Source organism: Panicum virgatum, chromosome 4K, assembly GCF_016808335.1.
Source record: "Panicum virgatum strain AP13 chromosome 4K, P.virgatum_v5, whole genome shotgun sequence".
Classification (NCBI taxonomy): domain Eukaryota; kingdom Viridiplantae; phylum Streptophyta; class Magnoliopsida; order Poales; family Poaceae; genus Panicum; species Panicum virgatum.
In genome coordinates this window covers 29,433,048-29,450,786 of record NC_053139.1, presented here as the reverse complement: position 1 = coordinate 29,450,786, position 17,739 = coordinate 29,433,048, and the positions used below count along the sequence as shown (strand labels likewise).

Sequence of the window (17,739 nt, the reverse complement as noted above, 5' to 3'; positions counted from 1 at the left end):
AATTCGTAATAACCGGTGGCTCGTTTTCGCCGTCCCGTGCACAGGGTTTCCAGCCTCAGGCCCGCCCCCGCCCCCTCCCGCTCCCGAACGCGAAGGCCGGCGCCGCTGGGCCGACGGCATCCGTCGCGCGCTGGGTACCATGGCACGGGCCACCGCCCTGCGGGGCCTGGTCGGCATTGCGGCAGCGGGCGGGCGCCGCGTGCGCTCCTGCGGCCAGCGGTGGGACGCCGGCTGGCGCGGGTTCCGCGCGGGGCCCTCCGGTGGCAGGGCGGCGGCGGCGGGGCCCCGCCGCTCCTCGCCTTCCCGTTCCTCGGCGGCCTCGGCGGCGCGGCAGGCGGGGTCGCTGCGCGGCGTGGCGGCTGCGGCGGGGCGCAAGGGCTGGGTCAGCGGCGGATTCGAGAGGTGGGCAATGCAGCCGCAATAATCGCGCCAATTGATGGGTTAATAAAACGTCACCGTCTATCTTTATTCCTAAATTCGAATTAATCAGTGTTATGTTATCCATGTGTGCTCGTGTCGTGAGTCGTGTTCGTGGATCAGTGGATAAACGTTTACTTGATAGATAAGTGTTGTGGTGCCTAAATTGCCTATGTTCGTGAAGTTACAGGAGGATATTATTAATTCAGATTGATTTGCTTGACGGGCAGTAAGATGCAAACCATGGCATGTCCTTGGTCTTTTCCATCAAATATTCATCTTACTAACACATTTTTGTTATTGGAAGCTTGAGAGCTCACTGACATGCTGTTGTGGTTGTGCGACTAAATATTTTACAGATGTCTCGTTTTGTGATGCTGGTGGCATGATAAATGGATATATCTAGTTTTAGCTATTAGTCTTCAATATATAATTTTTGGTTGCTGGCTTTAAGAGTTTAAGTAGTTACATTGTTTTTGCAATACCACCTTTGTGTTAACAGCTCAAATTTCTCCAATTTACTAAAGTTTCATGCACTAAATTGATTAACGTTAGGTCATTAACTTTGTTGGCAGTGAGGATGGTAAAGTAACCTGTGGATATTCAAGCTATATAGGACGGAGACCTACTATGGAGGACTGCTATGCCATTAAATTAACTAAAGTTGATGGACAGCCAGTTAACCTGTTTGGCGTATTTGATGGTACCATTTTCACTCTTGCCTTCATTGCTTCGCAACTCCTAGGGCATCATATTTAGTTGATGCCTTGGTCCACTAGGTCATGGAGGAAACCTTGCTGCTGAATATCTGAAGGATAATCTTTTCCAAAACCTTATGAAGCAACCTGACTTTCTGACAGACACAAAGCTTGCAATAAGTAATGTGTTTTACCTTCTGTTTGGTGGTGTCTTTTCATCTGTTTTCCTTTTCAAATGCTGCTACTCTGATATTCTTATTGTTTATGGTTACTTTGCAAAACACAGGCAGAACATTCCTTGAAACTGATGGAGATATCTTAGAAACAATATCTAGTTCATTTAGAGATGATGGCTCAACAGCTTTGGCTGCTGTTCTGATTGGCAAGCGTCTATATGTAGCAAATGTTGGTGATTCACGTGCTGTTGCTTCAAAAGCCAGCAAAGGTAAAGTGGCGGCAAGAAAGAAAAGACCAAAACGTACAGCATCGACTTTTCTCATATTTGAAAATTAATACCCAGTTTGTCATTATTCTCCCTCTGCCTTTTGAATTGGATGTTCTAATTAGCTTGTCCCAAATGTCATACTTTTACAAACGGAGGGGATATTTGTTTTACCAGTTTTTGTATATTATACCTGAGCATAATCAATTGAACCAGTACTCTGCTGAGCTTCAGTCACCAAGGGGAGTTGCTCTTATTTCTATTCACATGATTAATGAATATAAGCTGTGCTGGAATAAAATTTTATCAATGCAACACTACTTCATTATATTGCTATTTTGCCTTGATAAGCTTCCAATGACTTTAGAGTCTGTCAATGTCGATTATTCTTTGGTTTATTTGTTATGTGTGAAGAATATGTTAAACTTGACATATATTTCTGTGCTCTATAGCTGTCCCACTGTCAAAAGATCACAAACCAAACAGGAAAGATGAACGAAAGCGAATTGAGGATGCTGGAGGTGTTGTTATATGGGATGGTAAGCCTTTTTAATCCTCAGAACACTCTTTTTGTATTTAAGCCTGCTTATAATTGGATAAAAACAAAATATTTAGCCTGAACCTCAAGCCCTCCAGTTTTAAGCAAGTCTGATATATGATACGTGAGGACATTACATTAGTTTAATGGGGCATCATTTGCTTGTGTCTATACTTGTTTTTCCTGTTTTTCAAGTACTCAGATGGTTGATGGTGCTTCATAAGTATCAAGTGGTTGCTGTAATTCTTCATTTGAAAGTAGCACTTCTGCAGATACATGGAGGGTTGGTGGCATTCTGGCAATGTCCCGTGCATTTGGCAATCGTATGTTGAAGGAATATGTGATAGCCGAACCTGACATTCAGGTATCCATTTGAAGTCTAATCAAAACTTTTAGTAGTTCGGCAGTCCATTGATACCTAGGCAAGTGTTCTTGTGGTTGGTCTTAGTCTCTTACAACTGGATCCGCTAATAGGATAAATCAAGCTACTTAACAAGCTAAAAAACATCTTATACTAGTTCATCCTTGATTCTTTGATTTACAGATGTACCTTTGTATCAATGTATCGTTATGTTATTTGTAACATGAGTGAGTATTAATGTTGTTGCAATAACCATAAAAATTGGGTATTACTGAAATAAGATGTGAAGCCCAGAGTTTTTCTTGAGAAGAAGTTTGTTTAAATTTTTCATTTTTTTTGGATCTTTTAGTGGATTTGCGTGGTATGTGGGAAAAAAGTAAAGGACTCTATTCATGGAAGGGAACCTTTTCCCTTTACTGGTTTTCCGTGGCAAGGGAAAGGTTGGAGCATGCTAGCATGGTTTCTCCTAATGAAATTTGTCACACGGGACTACTTGGCAAGTGTTAGCTATTTCTGGAGAGATAGGCATCGCAGTCTTAACACATCTAGACATTCAAAATACTCGGGAACTAGAATAACTAAGAAGACGGTCATGGTTTCTGCTTATCATGCTACAATGAGGTGTGAACGATAGATTTCTCTCCTTTTAGGTTTATATCTTGTGAAAAAGGGCATAAATCTTAAGCTGTCAGTAGGACTTCACTGAAGTCTGGAAGTGATATTCTAGAGTTTAGGTTCTCAAGTATTTGAAGCTCATGATTAGTCCATTTGAAATTTTCTTGATGTTCTTGACTTGAGTAGGATTATAGTCTTCTGAGAAGTTCTTTTTTAGCAATTTGATTTCTTATGTCAGATAAGTCCAATGGAAAATTAACCTTTGGTTACATCTATGAAATGCAGGAAGAAGATGTCAACAGTGATTTGGAATATCTAATTCTTGCTACTGATGGTCTTTGGGATGTTGTGCGAAATGAGGTATCTCCTTGAATTCCAGCTTCTAACAACCAACTATGGCAACCTGTTGGTTCTGTAGTCAAAGAAGGAAACCATCACAGTACAATAGCTACTGGTATAATTTAGAAGGGTTGCTCTGTTCTCAGTGAACTTGACCAATCTCTTCATGCAAAGCCTCCCTAACAGTTATTGACATGCTACCCAGTGTATCCTGTCTCAAATGGTCACACACAAGAAGAATGTTCACAGTGAACAAGGTCTTTTTCATATTAGCGTAGGGTTATATTTTCTCGATTGCTAATCAGGGTTTACATTGTTTGTCAACAAGGATGCTGTTGCTCTTCTGAAAGCAGAAGATGGACCTCAGGCTGCGGCTGTGAAGCTGACGGAAATTGCCTACTCCAGGCACAGCGCAGACAACATCACATGTGTCGTCGTGCAATTTCACCATAACAAGTAGTCGGTTTAGACAGTTTTTCATCTGACGGTAGTACAATTTTGTATGGCGTTATGCCCAAAAAATCCATAAAACATAGTTGCTTTTGCCGATATGTGCGGCTGCTGCAAGACATGAGCAACCCTGACAGATTTGAGGATTCATTCTTTTATTCTGTAGGAAAGAAAACACCCAAACGATGAGTATGAGCTCGAATGAAATTTCTTCAGTAACTTTTTACCAGCTTCACAGAAGCATTCTGCACTTCATATGTTGTTTGCTTTGTGGTGGTTCTTGGATGCGAAATGGTTCCGGTTTCCATATAAACAGCTGTTTCTATCCTTCTTGGTGTTCCCTGTTCTGGTGCTAGATTGCAATATGTACATAACGCCATATATTAAAAACCTGAATTTTAAATTTGTGAATTTTCAGTCAAACCATATAGAAAGTTCTCAATTTTTGGAAGGATTGTTCGCATCCTGGCATCTTATGGAGAAATTGGCACAACAGAATTGGCTATCGGAATTGTATGTTTGTTATTTGGCTGAATGTAGGAAAATTTATCGAATTTGACAAAACAAATAATCTTTGCAAACATTTTGGCAATGAATGAAATCTGTGTCGTATTCTTGGGACCGCAAAGTTTTTCGGCAATGTGATTCCAGATGATGAACACCTGATTCAGTTGAGCAATGAGCAGAGATTCAAAGGGAGTCTGACAAATCTGAACCGTAATCAACCTGGATCGAACGGTTCACAAGAGCTCTTGCGCAAGTGACCATCTCCTTCCTAGAGCGGTAGAGCCTGGGCCTAAAACCCCTGACAATTCCGGCTTTCTCACCTTAAACCCTAACACGCCGCCTCCGCCCGCCGCCATGCGGCGCCACCACCACCTCCTCGCCCTTCTCCGCCGCGCCGCCGCTTCCACCTCCGCCGCATCCCAGCGCGCGGACCCCCTCCTCCACCTCAACCACGCCCCACCCCGAAATGGCGCCGCCGGGCTCTTCTCCCCGCGCCTCTTCTCCTCCCGCGGCCGTTCCGTGGCCGGCGCCGCTAAGAGCCTGGTGGAGGACGAGGCGCACCTCAGCGACTGGATCAGCGACCTCAAGACCGATTCGTTCCACCTCGGGGTTAGCAGCAGCGACGAAGGCGACGCGCCATCCACCCGCAGGGCCCCCGCCGGCGCCTCCAGGGGCGGCCGGGGCGGGCGGGACTCGAGGGGTTCGTTCTCGAGGTCGAGGTTTGGCGGCGGTGAGTTCGGTGGCGGTAGGCGCGGCGGCTTCGAGCGGAGGGGGAGGGTAATGAGTAGTGACCTGGATGATGATGAGGATGATTCCGGGTTTGGTTCCACGAGGGGAAGGCGGGGGCGGGGTGGGAGGTCGTCCGGGCTTGTGATGAGAGGAGGGAGGGGAAATGGGTTTGATGACGAGGCCGGGTTTAGGTCTCCTAGGGGGCAGCGAGGTCGCGGTGGGAGAGGGTCAGGTATGGCGCGGAGGGGAGAGAGGTACAGTGATTTGGATGATGGTGATGCTGCTGCTGGATTTGGGCCTTCGAGGGGAAGACAGGGTCGTGGTGGAAGGATGTCTGGTTTCTCACAGAGAAGAGGAAGAGGGAGTGATGGAAGTGAGGAGGACGATGATGATGGGTTTGGCTGTTCCGACAGAATGCAGCATCGAGGTGGCAGAAAAGGGGGAAGGGCAGAGAGTGTTGGACCACGTCAAGGCGGGAAAAGGAGTGATTTGGGTGTGTCGAGGAGGGCAGGGAGGTATAGTGATTTGGATGATAATTATGATGATCATGACATTGGATTTGAATCCTCGAGGGGAAGACGTGGTCGTGGTGGAAGGATGTCTGGTGTGTCGCAGAGAAGAGGGAGGGAAAGTGATTTGGATGACGATGGCGACGATGATGTGGTTGGCTTTGGTGATTCTGGTGCTAGGGGAGTGAAAAAGTTTGATTTTGGCTTGTCAGAGGATGATGATGATGAGATGGGGGAAGTTGATGAGGATGATGACCCATCAGGTTTCGAAGATGATCTTATTGATGATGAGGGTGGTAAGGAGTCTGGCTCTTTCAAATTAGACAAAGAAGAAGCAGTTAAACATAAGAGTATAGTGGGCACAAGTACTGGAGGCGGTGATTCTTATCTGAGCCAGAAGAGGTACCTCTTATTCAACTATGAGATAATGCTGAATACTCCGTCCATTCACAGATGATAGTCTTATTTGGGATTGGCACAATGACCAAGGCAAAAAAACTTTGCTTATCAGTTCTACTTATCCCGTCATTATTTACCTAGTGAAAAGAAGTGATCATTAATGATTAAACCTTGTGAAAACAAACGGTCTTTAATGCCCCTCCTGCATGCAGTTGGTTTTCATCCATAGGCACGCGAAGTTGAAACATTGCGTCGTTTCCTAAGGCATGAATTTACTTCTGCGCAGTTAATGGGTGTTGGGCCCGAGAGGCAATGGGTGGGCGGGCTCAAATAATACTATCAATCTTGAATTTTTCAGATTTTGAAATAAGACTATCATCTGTGAATGGAAGGAGTAGTATTTATTCCTTTAAGCTGAGCTGTTTCCGTTAATTGCTCGTATGTCTCTCTTTGGTACATTGGTAGATTGTTTCTCGTTTTCTTGATGTAAATTATGCTTAGATTTCTTGATGTAAATTATGCTTAGATTATTGATAAATGACCATATTGGCAATATGAGAAAAATGGTGGTTCGTATTTTCTAATTGCCAAGTGCACATCATGCTTACTTTCACCATCTGTATTGTATGGTACTTATATGAACTTGTATGATGTTTGACTGCATCACTTCCATGTCAACAACAGCTACTATATTGTTAAAAGCTTCTCAATCTGCTTCCAACTTGGCTGCAACACCTCTTAGTCTCCTACCATTCATGTTGTTTGGTGGATTTCTTTCTTAGTGTAACAGGTTCAGTGGTCCACTGGATGTAGCAGCATTATTAGAAATTGAGTATTTTTCTGTCCTCAAAAGGTGGAGAAACTATGCGTGGGTTTGAGGATCATTCTGCAAGAGTACTATGAATGAGTTTTTACTATCATTTGAGCAATGGTCGACTGCATCTAGCTGCACCCACAGCATTGGTATTTGAAATACACAAACAATACACATTTTGAATCCAGAATCTACTTGCTATAGGGAATAGAGTATTAAAGATGGAGCCATGGAAAAATGGCATAGGAATGGATTGCATCGTTTATATCCTCTGAGATTGTAGGTTAAGGTTCTTAATGATATTGATCTTGGTATTTAAGTTATTACTATGAACCCTCATATTGGTTTTTTTGAACTTCGAAGCACAGTTTTGTGATGAGCTGACTTTGTCACAAAATTTGGAGGGCGCAACAAACTGTTTGTTAATTTTTTCTGATGCCTAGGGTAGCCTAGGCGATGAGACGCTCTCTGGGGCAAGCCCTGATGCCTAGCCCAAAAGTGGGAGGGAGGGACGAGGAGGGAGGGAGAGACGAACCATCAGGTTGCACGGTTCACTTTCCTTCTTCCACATCTGTCTCATCTTTGGCGCTGTGGCTGGCGCAGCTCGCAGACTGTTTCCAGCGCAACTGCTGGCGTATATCTGGCCTTGCTTAACTGCGGCGGTGGTGGTCTGGAAGGGGTGTCGGTGGGGCTCCATTTGAGTTGGGGTAAGAGGCCGATTCATGGGCTCATGGTGTGCTTATCGCTGTTCCTGCAGGGTGGTGGCATTGGGGATGGGAGTGGCGATGCAGAAGGGTGACTTGATAGGTTATGTGAGGTGGGATGGGAGGGGTTCTTTACGTGCTGTTGGCTTGGGTTGGGCTCATTTAGTGGTGTGGTTATGGCCCATTGATAGGCTTATTTTTCCTTTTCTTCTCTAATTTCTCTGTGGGTCGCCAAGGCTCGCCTTAATGCTTTAAGAACATTGATTGATTGATGTTGCTACTGCTACTTTATTTGAATCAAGCATTTTTCCAAATCTCTGTCAAATTTCTCTGAAGCCTGTAACTTGTAGTAGATGGCAATGATGTTGCTTACTGAATCTGTACTAGCCGTGCGCTGTGTTTGGTTAGTTATATTGGATTATTGGCATATTATATTCCTATGGGCTATGATTAGCAATGAGTGTAGATTAATTGCTTTTCTCCTGAATAGTTCATACATGTACTGCAAAAGGAAAAGGTTTATAAGCCTCCATGCTGATGGATATTCTTCCATTTCCTGACAGGTTTGATGAGTGCCCACTATCTCCCTTGACACTAAGAGGTGTTAAGGCTGCTGGATACGAAAGAATGACTGCTGTCCAGGAGGCTACTCTTCCCATCATACTTCAAGGTTCATTTCAGTATTGTTTGATATATGTTTGACATTTGTGAATTTACTTTATGATATTAATTTTGTTTCAGCAAATATATTAAGTTTAAGCAAAGGGACATTGTTGCCCACACATTTCTAATTTGTAATTTCTTGCCTTCTCGACTTTCAGATCTATTTACCTGCCTTTTTCATTTCTCTAGAATTCCTGCTCTAAATTGCATAAGCTATCCATGTAGCTTGCATATTTTTTAGCACCTGTTAGTCTTCCTCAACTAGCTTGGGAATAAAAGGCTTTGTTGTTGAATAAAAGGCTTTGTTTTTGTTGTTGTTGTATTGTTAGTGAATCATCCATGTAGTTTATGCATGAGTTATGTTGAGGTTCTTTGCACCCCTTTGGAAAAGCCATTCTCACAGTTGATGTGAGCATGTTTGGACCCTGTAACCGTGTCAACAGTTATGACATTATGCCTTCAACTCATTAGCTTGTATAGATTATGGAATCCTAGCATTACTTCTGAGCTCCCTAGCTTGATGGAGGTGTTACAAGAACTTAGAAGAGATGCTAAAGTTCTCTTTTTCCATCTATCTGTATGTCCACCTGCGAGAATCACATATGCAAAAAAATTTGTTAAGAAAAAAAATTGAATGGCCTATTTTGCCTCTAAGTGTAAGCCCCCCAAAATTTAGTTACTGTGGCACAATTTCTATGCATCAGAATTATTCGGAGAAAAAAACATTGAGAGAGGAAACAAGTTTGAGAAATTCTAATTATCTGTGCCCAATGGTTCAAGAAAAAAAATATTAACATTGAATTTATGTAATTTTTAAGTAGTATATCATTCCGAGAGACAGGCAATTTGAACTGCACTAATTATGAAATGAATGTGTAAAAAAAAATTTGCAGCACATGATCGTGAAAGTAGTTTATTTCCCACTTAAATTGTATATTTTCTATTCAGTTCTCACACAAACACGTCTTCTCTCTATAGGGAAGGATGTACTAGCCAAAGCAAGGACTGGAACAGGAAAAACTGTAGCTTTCTTGGTAAGTACCCTGCTTAATAGTAAATGCTCCCTCCCCCCCTCGAATTGTAATGTACAACTGTGTTACCTTCAGCTTCCAGCCATTGAAGTTGTCTCAAAATTACCACCTGCCGATCGTGATCAAAAGAGGCCTCCCATCAGTGTTGTTGTAGTGTGCCCTACACGTGAGCTTGCTGACCAGGCTGCTGCAGAAGCTAACAAGCTTCTTAAATTCCATCCATCAATTGGAGTGCAGCTTGTAATAGGTGGCACTAGAATGGCTCTTGAACAGAAGCGCATGCATACTAACCCTTGCCAGGTGATTCAAATTATCTTGTTGAACTGCTCTTCTGTGTCAGTTGTTCTGATATCTGACCCACAAGCAATGGTGAACTGCTGATTTACAGATTCTAGTAGCTACTCCAGGAAGGCTTAGGGATCATATGGAGAACACACCAGGGTTTGCTACAAGGTTAATGGGAGTCAAAGTTCTAATTCTTGATGAAGCTGATCGCTTGTTAGATATGGGATTCCGATCTGATATTGAGAAAATAGTGGCTGCGCTCCCAAAACAGCGTCAAACACTCCTATTTTCCGCGACAGTTCCGGATGAGGTATCACCGTAGTATACTTGTAACTCTTTACTGCTTGGTCAGTTTCCCATGTATTTCTACTTTTCATGCTAGGTTCGTCAAGTATGTCACATTGCCATGAAAAGGGATCTTGAATTTGTCAACACTGTTCAAGAAGGAAGTGAAGAAACACATTCTCAGGTATTCGACAAACAGAATATATACTGATTGCTCCTTAGTTTTTAAATAATGGTGTGCATAACTGCTTATGATTACCATATTCAGGTGAAACAAATGCATTTAATTGCACCACTAGACAAACAATTCTCTATCCTATATGGTCTTCTAACTGATCATATCTCTGAAAATGTTGACTACAAGGTAAGCGTTAATTGCTACTGTCATCTTTATAGTTTATTCTAGTTCTTTATATGTTCTGTACAATGACTGAGGAAATAAATGCAGGTGATCGTATTCTGTACAACAGCAAAAGTAACAAGCCTTGTTGCTGAGCTTCTGTCTGAATTGAAGTTGAATGTTCGTGAGATCCATTCCAGGAAACCTCAAAGTTACAGAACCAGGATATCAAAAGAATTTAAGGAGTCAAAAGGTCTCATTCTTGTTAGCTCTGATGTATCTGCCCGGGGTGTTGATTATCCCAATGTCACACTAGTTGTGCAGGTAACTAACCTCTTGTACAATATTTAATTACTGTTGCAAATATAGATATATGCACTTTATGATACAAATAAGAAATTATGAAATTCCTAAATAAATCTGCTTACCTGCCGTTGAGAAATTTCTTTCTCCATGCAGCTCACAGCTAGTTAATTGGAACTCTGAACTCATTATTAGCTTGCTTATCTTTTTACCTTCACATAGTTTCTAATTGAAGTGTCAATCTGTCACCAATATTACAGTTGGGGGTGCCAACTGACAGAGAGCAATATATTCATCGACTTGGTAGAACTGGTCGCAAAGGTAATGAGGGGGCGGGAGTCTTGTTATTGGCACCATGGGAGGAATATTTCTTGAGAAGTATCAAGGACTTGCCTATTACAGAGGCAACACAACCATTAATTGATCTGGACACTAAGAAAAAGGTACTTAAAAGACTCCAGTTCACATCTTACTGTTGTATCTCTCCATGCATTAACATTGGGTGTTTTGTTAACATTACCACTGGTATATATGTATATGATTTGAAATGCGCATTCTTAATATATCTCGACAATCAGCTAGCGGTTCCATTTCTGTATCTATGTATTATGCGAGAACCTTGGACAAGATATTTTCACTACGATGATTCGCTAAAGATCATAACAATTGGGCCTAATCGAGCAGTATAATTGTAGGGGATACTGAGTAGGGGATACATGTGCAGGACCCTGTAGTATGCTATCTGTATGGGCCATTATTGGAGAGAATAATGCTTGTATTCCTCCAACCCTAGAAGGGTGGGTATATATAATACCTATACATGGGCCTCTAGATGAGCCTCTGTACACATGGGCTCAATATACTCCAATACCCCCCCGCAGTCTGAACTACCGACGCAGCGGTGTTCAAGACTGGACAACAAGAAAGCTAACACCCCCCGCAGTCTGAACTACCGACGTAGCGGTGTTCAAGACTGGACAAGAAGAGAGTACAAATAGAGTACAAAGGGCAAATACCCCCCCTCCGCAGCCACAACTAGCCACCGGCTACGTTGAGGCTGGATCGAAACTCCGAGAAGGTTGAGGAGGGCAGCCCCTTGGTGAAGATGTCAGCAAACTGGGAGGTAGTCGGGACATGGAGTACCCGAACATCGCCGATTGCGACTCTGTCGCGCACGAAGTGTAGGTCGATCTCCACGTGCTTCGTCCGCTGATGCTGGACGGGGTTGGTGAAGAGGTACACGGCGCTGACGTTGTCGCAGTAGACGAGCGTGCTCTTGGCGAGCGGGCTGTGGAGCTCCGCCAAGAGCTGTCGTAGCCAGGACGCCTCCGCTACGCCGTTAGCGACAGCCCGGTACTCCGCCTCGGCACTGGAGCGGGAGACAACCGGCTGCCGCTTGGACGACCAGGAGACCAGGTTGCCGCCCAGGAAGACGGCGTAGCCGGAAGTGGAGCGACGAGTGTCTGGGCAGCCAGCTCAGTCAGCGTCGGTGTAGACCACCAGCTCCGCAGAGGACGAGCGGTGAAGTACCAGGCCGAGGTCCACAGTGCCACGGACGTAGCGGAGGAGATGCTTCAGCGCAGTAAGGTGTGACTCCCGGGGATCATGCATATTGAGACAGACCTGCTGGACAGCTTAGGTGAGGTCCGGCCTGGTGAAGGTGAGGTACTGCAAAGCACCAGCCAGACTCCGATAGTCAGTAGGATTAGCCACCGGATCACCCAGATCAGCAGACAGCTTCGCCTGAGTGTCGGCAAGAGTGGAGCAGGGCTTGCAATCAGTCATCCCAGCCCGCTCCAGGATATCGAGTGCGTACTGCCGCTGGTGCAGGAGAAGACCAGACGGGCGAGGCTCAACAATGACGCCCAAGAAGTGGTGGAGCTGACCGAGATCCTTCATAGCAAACTCTTGCTGCAGAGAGGAGATGACACTCTGAAGCAACCGCTGACTAGAGGCTGTGAGCACAATGTCATCAACGTAGAGAAGCAGATAGGAAGTCTCATCCCCACGGCGGTAGACGAAGAGAGACGTGTCAGACTTGGCCTCGGTGAACCCCAATGTCAGCAAGAACGTGGCGAACCGAGAGTACCAAGCCCGAGGAGCCTGCTTCAGTCCATAGAGAGACTTGTTGAGCCGACAGACCATATCCGGACGACTCGAATCCACAAATCCCGCTGGCTGAGAGCAGTAGACAGTCTCTGACAGAGTGCCGTGAAGAAACGCATTCTTCACGCCCAGTTGGTGCACAGGCCAAGAGCGCGAGAGCGCAAGCGAGAGGACCGTGCGCACCGTAGCGGGCTTCACGACTGGGCTGAAGGTCTCAGCATAGTCCACACCATGCCGCTGAGTGAACCCCCGGAGAACCCAGCGAGCCTTGTAGCGCTCCAGTGTACCATCAGCCCGACGCTTATGCGTCCAGATCCACTTGCCAGTCACCACATTGCAAACAGACGGACGCGGCACGAGGTCCCACGTCTGGTTTGCAAGAAGAGCCGCATACTCTTCTTCCATCGCGCGACGCCAGTGAGGATCCGCCAAGGCGTCGCGGACAGAGGAGGGTACCGAAGAGACCCGCGGCTCTCCCTCGGTGGCGGAGAGAGTCGCGGCCTGAGACGCCATCCGTCGAGTCACCATGGGATGGATATGTCGAGGATCCCGATGGATGACTGACGGGTGGTACACCTCCGGCTCGGCTCGAGAGGGAGCCGGAGGAGGCGGTGGCGGCGACGGCTCCGGCGTCGGCATCGCAGGAGCCTCCGGAGCAGAATGCGGCGCCAGTGTCGGCGCCGAACGACGCCGGTACACCTGCACCGGCTCAGCGTACCGCTGCGGTGTCGGGGTCGGTGCCGAGCGACGCCGGTACAGCTGCACCGGCTGAGTGTACCGCGCAGGTGCAAGTGAAGGTACCGGGGCCGCGCGTGGCGCAGCAGGAGACATCGGGTCCGCGCTTGGCGCGACCGCGGGCACCGGGGCCGCGCTCGGCGTAGTAGGGATCACCGGAAACGGTGCCGGCGTGCCGGGAAAACCTGCATGAAAAGGACAGACAGGTAATGGTGGCTGAACCACCGGGTCAGTCGGAAACAGAGACTCCAGCTCGGGGTCAGGAGAAGGTGTAGAGGAGGTAGCGTAGGGGAAATCCGACTCGTCAAAGACGACGTGTCAGGAGATCAGAACGTGGCGAGAGGTGATGTCAAAGCATCGGTGTACCCCTTGTGGTCAGGGGAGTATCCGAGGAACACACAATGAGTCGAGCGGGGCGCCAGCTTGTGAGGAGCAGTGGCGGAGGTGTTAGGGTAACACACACACCCAAAGACTCGAAGGTGGTCGTAGCGAGGAGTGATACCGAAAAGAGCGTGGTGTGGAGTGGGAGAAGGAGAAGCAGTGGATGGAAGACGGTTGAGCAAGTAGGTAGCGGTGTGGAGGGTCTCAGCCCAGAAGCGCGGGGGCAGAGAGGCCTGGATCAGAAGGGTGCGCACGACATTGTTCGTTGTGCGAATCATCCGCTCAGCCTTGCCGTTCTGAGGAGAGGTATACGAACAAGACATACGCAGCTGAACACCCCGAGAGAGGAAGAAAGAACGGGAGGTGGAATTGTCGAACTCCCGCCCGTTGTCACACTGGACGGCCTTAACGGTGAGGCCGAACTGAGTGGACACCCAGGCAAAGAAGTGGAGGAGGGTGGGGAAGGTCTCAGACTTGGCGCGCAAAGGAAACGTCCAAGAGTAGTGCGAGAAGTCGTCGACCACCACCAGATAGTACTTATAACTAGAAAGGCTAAGTACAGGAGAGGTCCACAGGTCACAGTGAACAAGGTCAAATGCATGCGTCGCATGCGAAGAAGAAAACAAAGGGAGCCGAACATGACGACCGAGCTGGCACGCATGGCAGAGGGGCTCAGCAGGAGCCATAGTACCAGGAACATCGGTACTACGACTGAGCTGAGTCAGAACGTCGCGGCCAGGGTGACCAAGACGGCGGTGCCAGGTGGTGGAAGACGGCGTCGCGGCAAATGCGGCAGACCAAGACGACCAGGGCGAAGAAGAAGGTGAGAGTGGTGCAGCGGAAGAAGGAAGGCGAATGGTGTAAAAGGGCCTCGTGCTGTCACACCGGAGTAGCGGACGCCGGGAGGTCGAATCCTTTACAGTGAGGCCAGAAGAATCAAACTCGATGGAACAAGAATTGTCAGTTGTAAACTAACGAATGGAAAGAAGGTTATGAACCATCTTAGGAGCAACAAGGACATTGGGAAGATGAAAAGAGCCAGGAGCAGAACCCACGGCGGTGACAGGAAGGCAAGACCCGTTACCAACCATGATGGAAGAAGGACAAGGGTGTGGGGATCGGACAGAAGAGAGGATACCGGCATGTGGTGTGGTGTGGAAGGAGGCACCCGAGTCGGCGATCCACTCGGTGCTGATCGGCGGCGTCCGCCCCATGGCGCTGAAGGACTGCGCCAGTGCGGCTTGGTCCCACCCCCCAGGCCAGGTCGGCTGCTGGGTGGGGCGGGCGGGGTCCAGAACGGCGCGAACAAGGGAGCAGCAGCGGCGAGCATGGCCGCCGACTGGGGTTGAGGACGAGGGCCCCTTCGCGACGGGCCTGTTCCTGCGTGGCGTGCGCGGCAGGCGCGACAGCCTGCGCAGCGGCGAGGGAGGCGGCGGCCCGCGCGGGGTCCCTGGGCGAGACGGCGTGCGTGGCGGCGAGGGAGGCGGCGGCCCGCGTGGTCTGCGCGGCGTGCGCCGCGGGCGCAACGGCGGCCACAAATGCAGCGGCAGCGGCCAGGTCTGCGGGCGCGACGGCCTGAGCCTGCGCGGCGGGCACGATGGCCTGCGCGGCGGCGAGGGAGGCGGCAGCGGCGGCGGCGCGGCCCGCGCCCTGGAGTGGAGGAGGCGCCTGGGCGGCGGCTGGGAACAGAGGAGCGGCGGCAGATCGGGCTGGGCAAGACCACACGCCCACGGCCGGAGCAGACGGGGCAGCAGCGGGGGAAGGGCCCGCGGCGCGCACGGCGCGCGCCGGGGTCCCAGCGCCCGCAGGGGCCGCGGCCACGGAGGCGGCGGCGGCTGGCACGCCCGCGCCCGCGGCCCCCGTGCCGTAGGCGGCGGCGGCAGCGCCCGAAGCAGAGGAAGCGAGCGCGTCCTGGGCGGGCAGGGCAGCGGCGGCGGCCTGATCAGGCCACGCGCGCCCGGCGGTCAAGGCAGCGGCTGCCTGAGCAGCGGCGACGGCGGCCAGGTCTGTGCTGGCGCCCAGGACGGCCCAAGGAGCGCCGGGGGCGGCGGCAGCGGCGCCCAGGGGCGGCCCTCCCGTGTCCACGGCCGGAGGAGCACAGGGGGCGGCGGATCCGGAGGGGCCCAGCGCGGCCTGGCGTCCGGCAGCGGCGGGGCTTGGCGCGTGGGCCGCGGGATCCGCGCGGCAGCACGTCCCGGGTTGCAGATCCGTGCCAGGGTCCCGGGCGGCGGCGCGCGGGCCCTCCACCGGTGGCGGCGCGTCGTAGGCCGCGGGATCCGGCCACGCACGCGGGCCTGCGCCCTGAGGAAACAGAGGAAGCAGGGGCGGCCAGGCAGGGGCGCCGCGGCCGGCTGCAGCGCGCGCCAAGGGCCGGCGTGGCCATGCAGGGGCCTGGATCTGCCCAGGCGACGCCGCGCAAGGCACAGGCGCGGGGGAAACGGCGCCCAGAACAGGGGAGGGAAAGGAAGAGAGGAGAGGGAAGGAAGAGAGGGAAGGGAGGGGCGGCGGCGGCGCCGGCTGGAGAAGAGAGAGCTAGGCGACTGATACCATATTGGAGAGAATAATGCTTGTATTCCTCCAACCCTAGAAGGGTGGGTATATATAATACCTATACATAGGCCTCTAGATGAGCCTCTATACACATGAGCTCAATATACTCCAACAGCCATACGTAGGCCGTAAGTATAGTTGGGTTTGGGCCAAGCCCACTGAGTCGCCAGCATATGCTGAGTTGTGGCCAGCTGGTTGGCCTGTGACCGTGCCGATATAACAGGAGACCCGGCGTCGTGCCTGGGCAAGGAGAAAGCAGACAAGTCAATTCCCAATTGCTTCCCTGTTCTTTGTCTCCTGCTGCTGTTCTTCCCCAGATTCCTCCCTGATTCCCATTCCCCTTCTCCAGATACTCGTGGATGTTAACAACATGTTTATGCAATCAATTTACTAACTAAACCAATGTTTCCTGAATATATGATGTTCAATGCAGTTCAGGTTATAATTTCGTAGTTCACATCAGCTGTTTACTTATGGAAAAGCTTTGCTTCCTGAATGATATGGATATTTTACAAATTCTTTGACAAGACAATAACAGCCTATCTACATTTATGGATATTTTTTTTTCAGGAAAAGCCATCATGGAGACTTTGACTGTAAAAAACAGTGACATCCTCCACGATCCCATACTAACGATAAAATCTGGGGATTTATCAACCCAATTACATGCAATCTTATGCCAAAAAAAAAACTAGCTATATCATGAGCTGTGCCATTTTATTACCTTGGATAAATGAGTAAACTGAACTCTGCCAATCGTCTCTTGCATCTCCGAGCAGTCCATGAAAATCGCTGATGCTTCATTCAAAACATTTTGCTGAGCACTATGTTCAATGTTGTCCTATCTGATAATTGTTTAGTATTGAACTATATATCATAGACAGAGCTTCGCATGCCATTGTTTCTTTAGGATAATAATCTGGTCGCTGGCATATTGCATTATGCTACATTTCATGTTTTGTTCTTGTGTGCAGGTTGATAAGGCTCTTGCACACGTGGAGGTTAAGGACAAGGAATCTGCTTACCAGGCATGGCTTGGATACTACAATTCAAATAAGTTCATTGGACGTGACAAATACCAGCTCGTATCACTCGCCAACGAGTTCAGTAGAAGTATGGGTCTCAACAACCCTCCTGCAGTGCCTAAGCTTGTTCTCAGGAAGATGGGTCTGAACAACATTCCAGGTCTGCGAGCAAAATAGTTAGGTACAATGAATCCAAGCCATGTTTGCGCATAGTCTAACATCGCCTATAAAACGCCCGCATTGGTAGGAGATTTGGAGCTAGCTTAATAAAACAAGGTTTACTATTACAATACAGGTCATGCTCCCAGAAGTTCAAACTTTCATAATATTGTCTCCATTCTTTTATCCTGTAAGGACCTTGACAAAGCACGTAGTCATAGCTTTAGAGCACCATATTTTTGCGTTGGAGGCCACGTGTACTCAATCCATCCTTTAGTAAAAGCTAGATCTTGTATCTGTGCTGACATGATCAATGGGGACGGAGAACTAGTTGCGGGTACTACCAATCCAATG

General features: G+C 48.6%; 2 protein-coding genes across 4 annotated transcripts; both read left to right on the top strand.

The window, feature by feature from the left end:
• Positions 1–4,106, top strand: LOC120704753 (probable protein phosphatase 2C 56). 2 transcript variants are annotated; one of them, XM_039989265.1, is made up of 8 exons: positions 1–402; positions 993–1,120; positions 1,197–1,295; positions 1,402–1,593; positions 2,010–2,096; positions 2,368–2,459; positions 3,357–3,431; positions 3,739–4,106. In XM_039989265.1, exons 1-8 carry the CDS (start codon positions 140–142, stop codon positions 3,868–3,870), a joined length of 1,068 nt encoding a protein of 355 aa, XP_039845199.1. In that variant the 5' UTR covers positions 1–139; the 3' UTR covers positions 3,871–4,106. The 2 variants fall into 2 exon arrangements, with proteins under 2 accessions (XP_039845199.1, XP_039845200.1); XM_039989266.1 differs by having other exon boundaries at positions 6–402; positions 1,402–1,560.
• A 548-nt stretch (positions 4,107–4,654) lies between these two features.
• On the top strand, positions 4,655–17,725 carry LOC120704732 (DEAD-box ATP-dependent RNA helicase 31). 2 transcript variants are annotated; one of them, XM_039989222.1, is made up of 10 exons: positions 4,655–6,007; positions 8,086–8,192; positions 9,164–9,219; positions 9,292–9,516; positions 9,605–9,811; positions 9,884–9,970; positions 10,055–10,150; positions 10,235–10,450; positions 10,690–10,872; positions 16,772–17,151. In XM_039989222.1, exons 1-10 carry the CDS (start codon positions 4,722–4,724, stop codon positions 16,793–16,795), a joined length of 2,487 nt encoding a protein of 828 aa, XP_039845156.1. In that variant the 5' UTR covers positions 4,655–4,721; the 3' UTR covers positions 16,796–17,151. The 2 variants fall into 2 exon arrangements, with proteins under 2 accessions (XP_039845156.1, XP_039845155.1); XM_039989221.1 differs by lacking the exon at positions 16,772–17,151 and adding an exon at positions 17,176–17,725 and having other exon boundaries at positions 4,657–6,007.
• Positions 17,726–17,739: the final 14 nt, after the last annotated feature.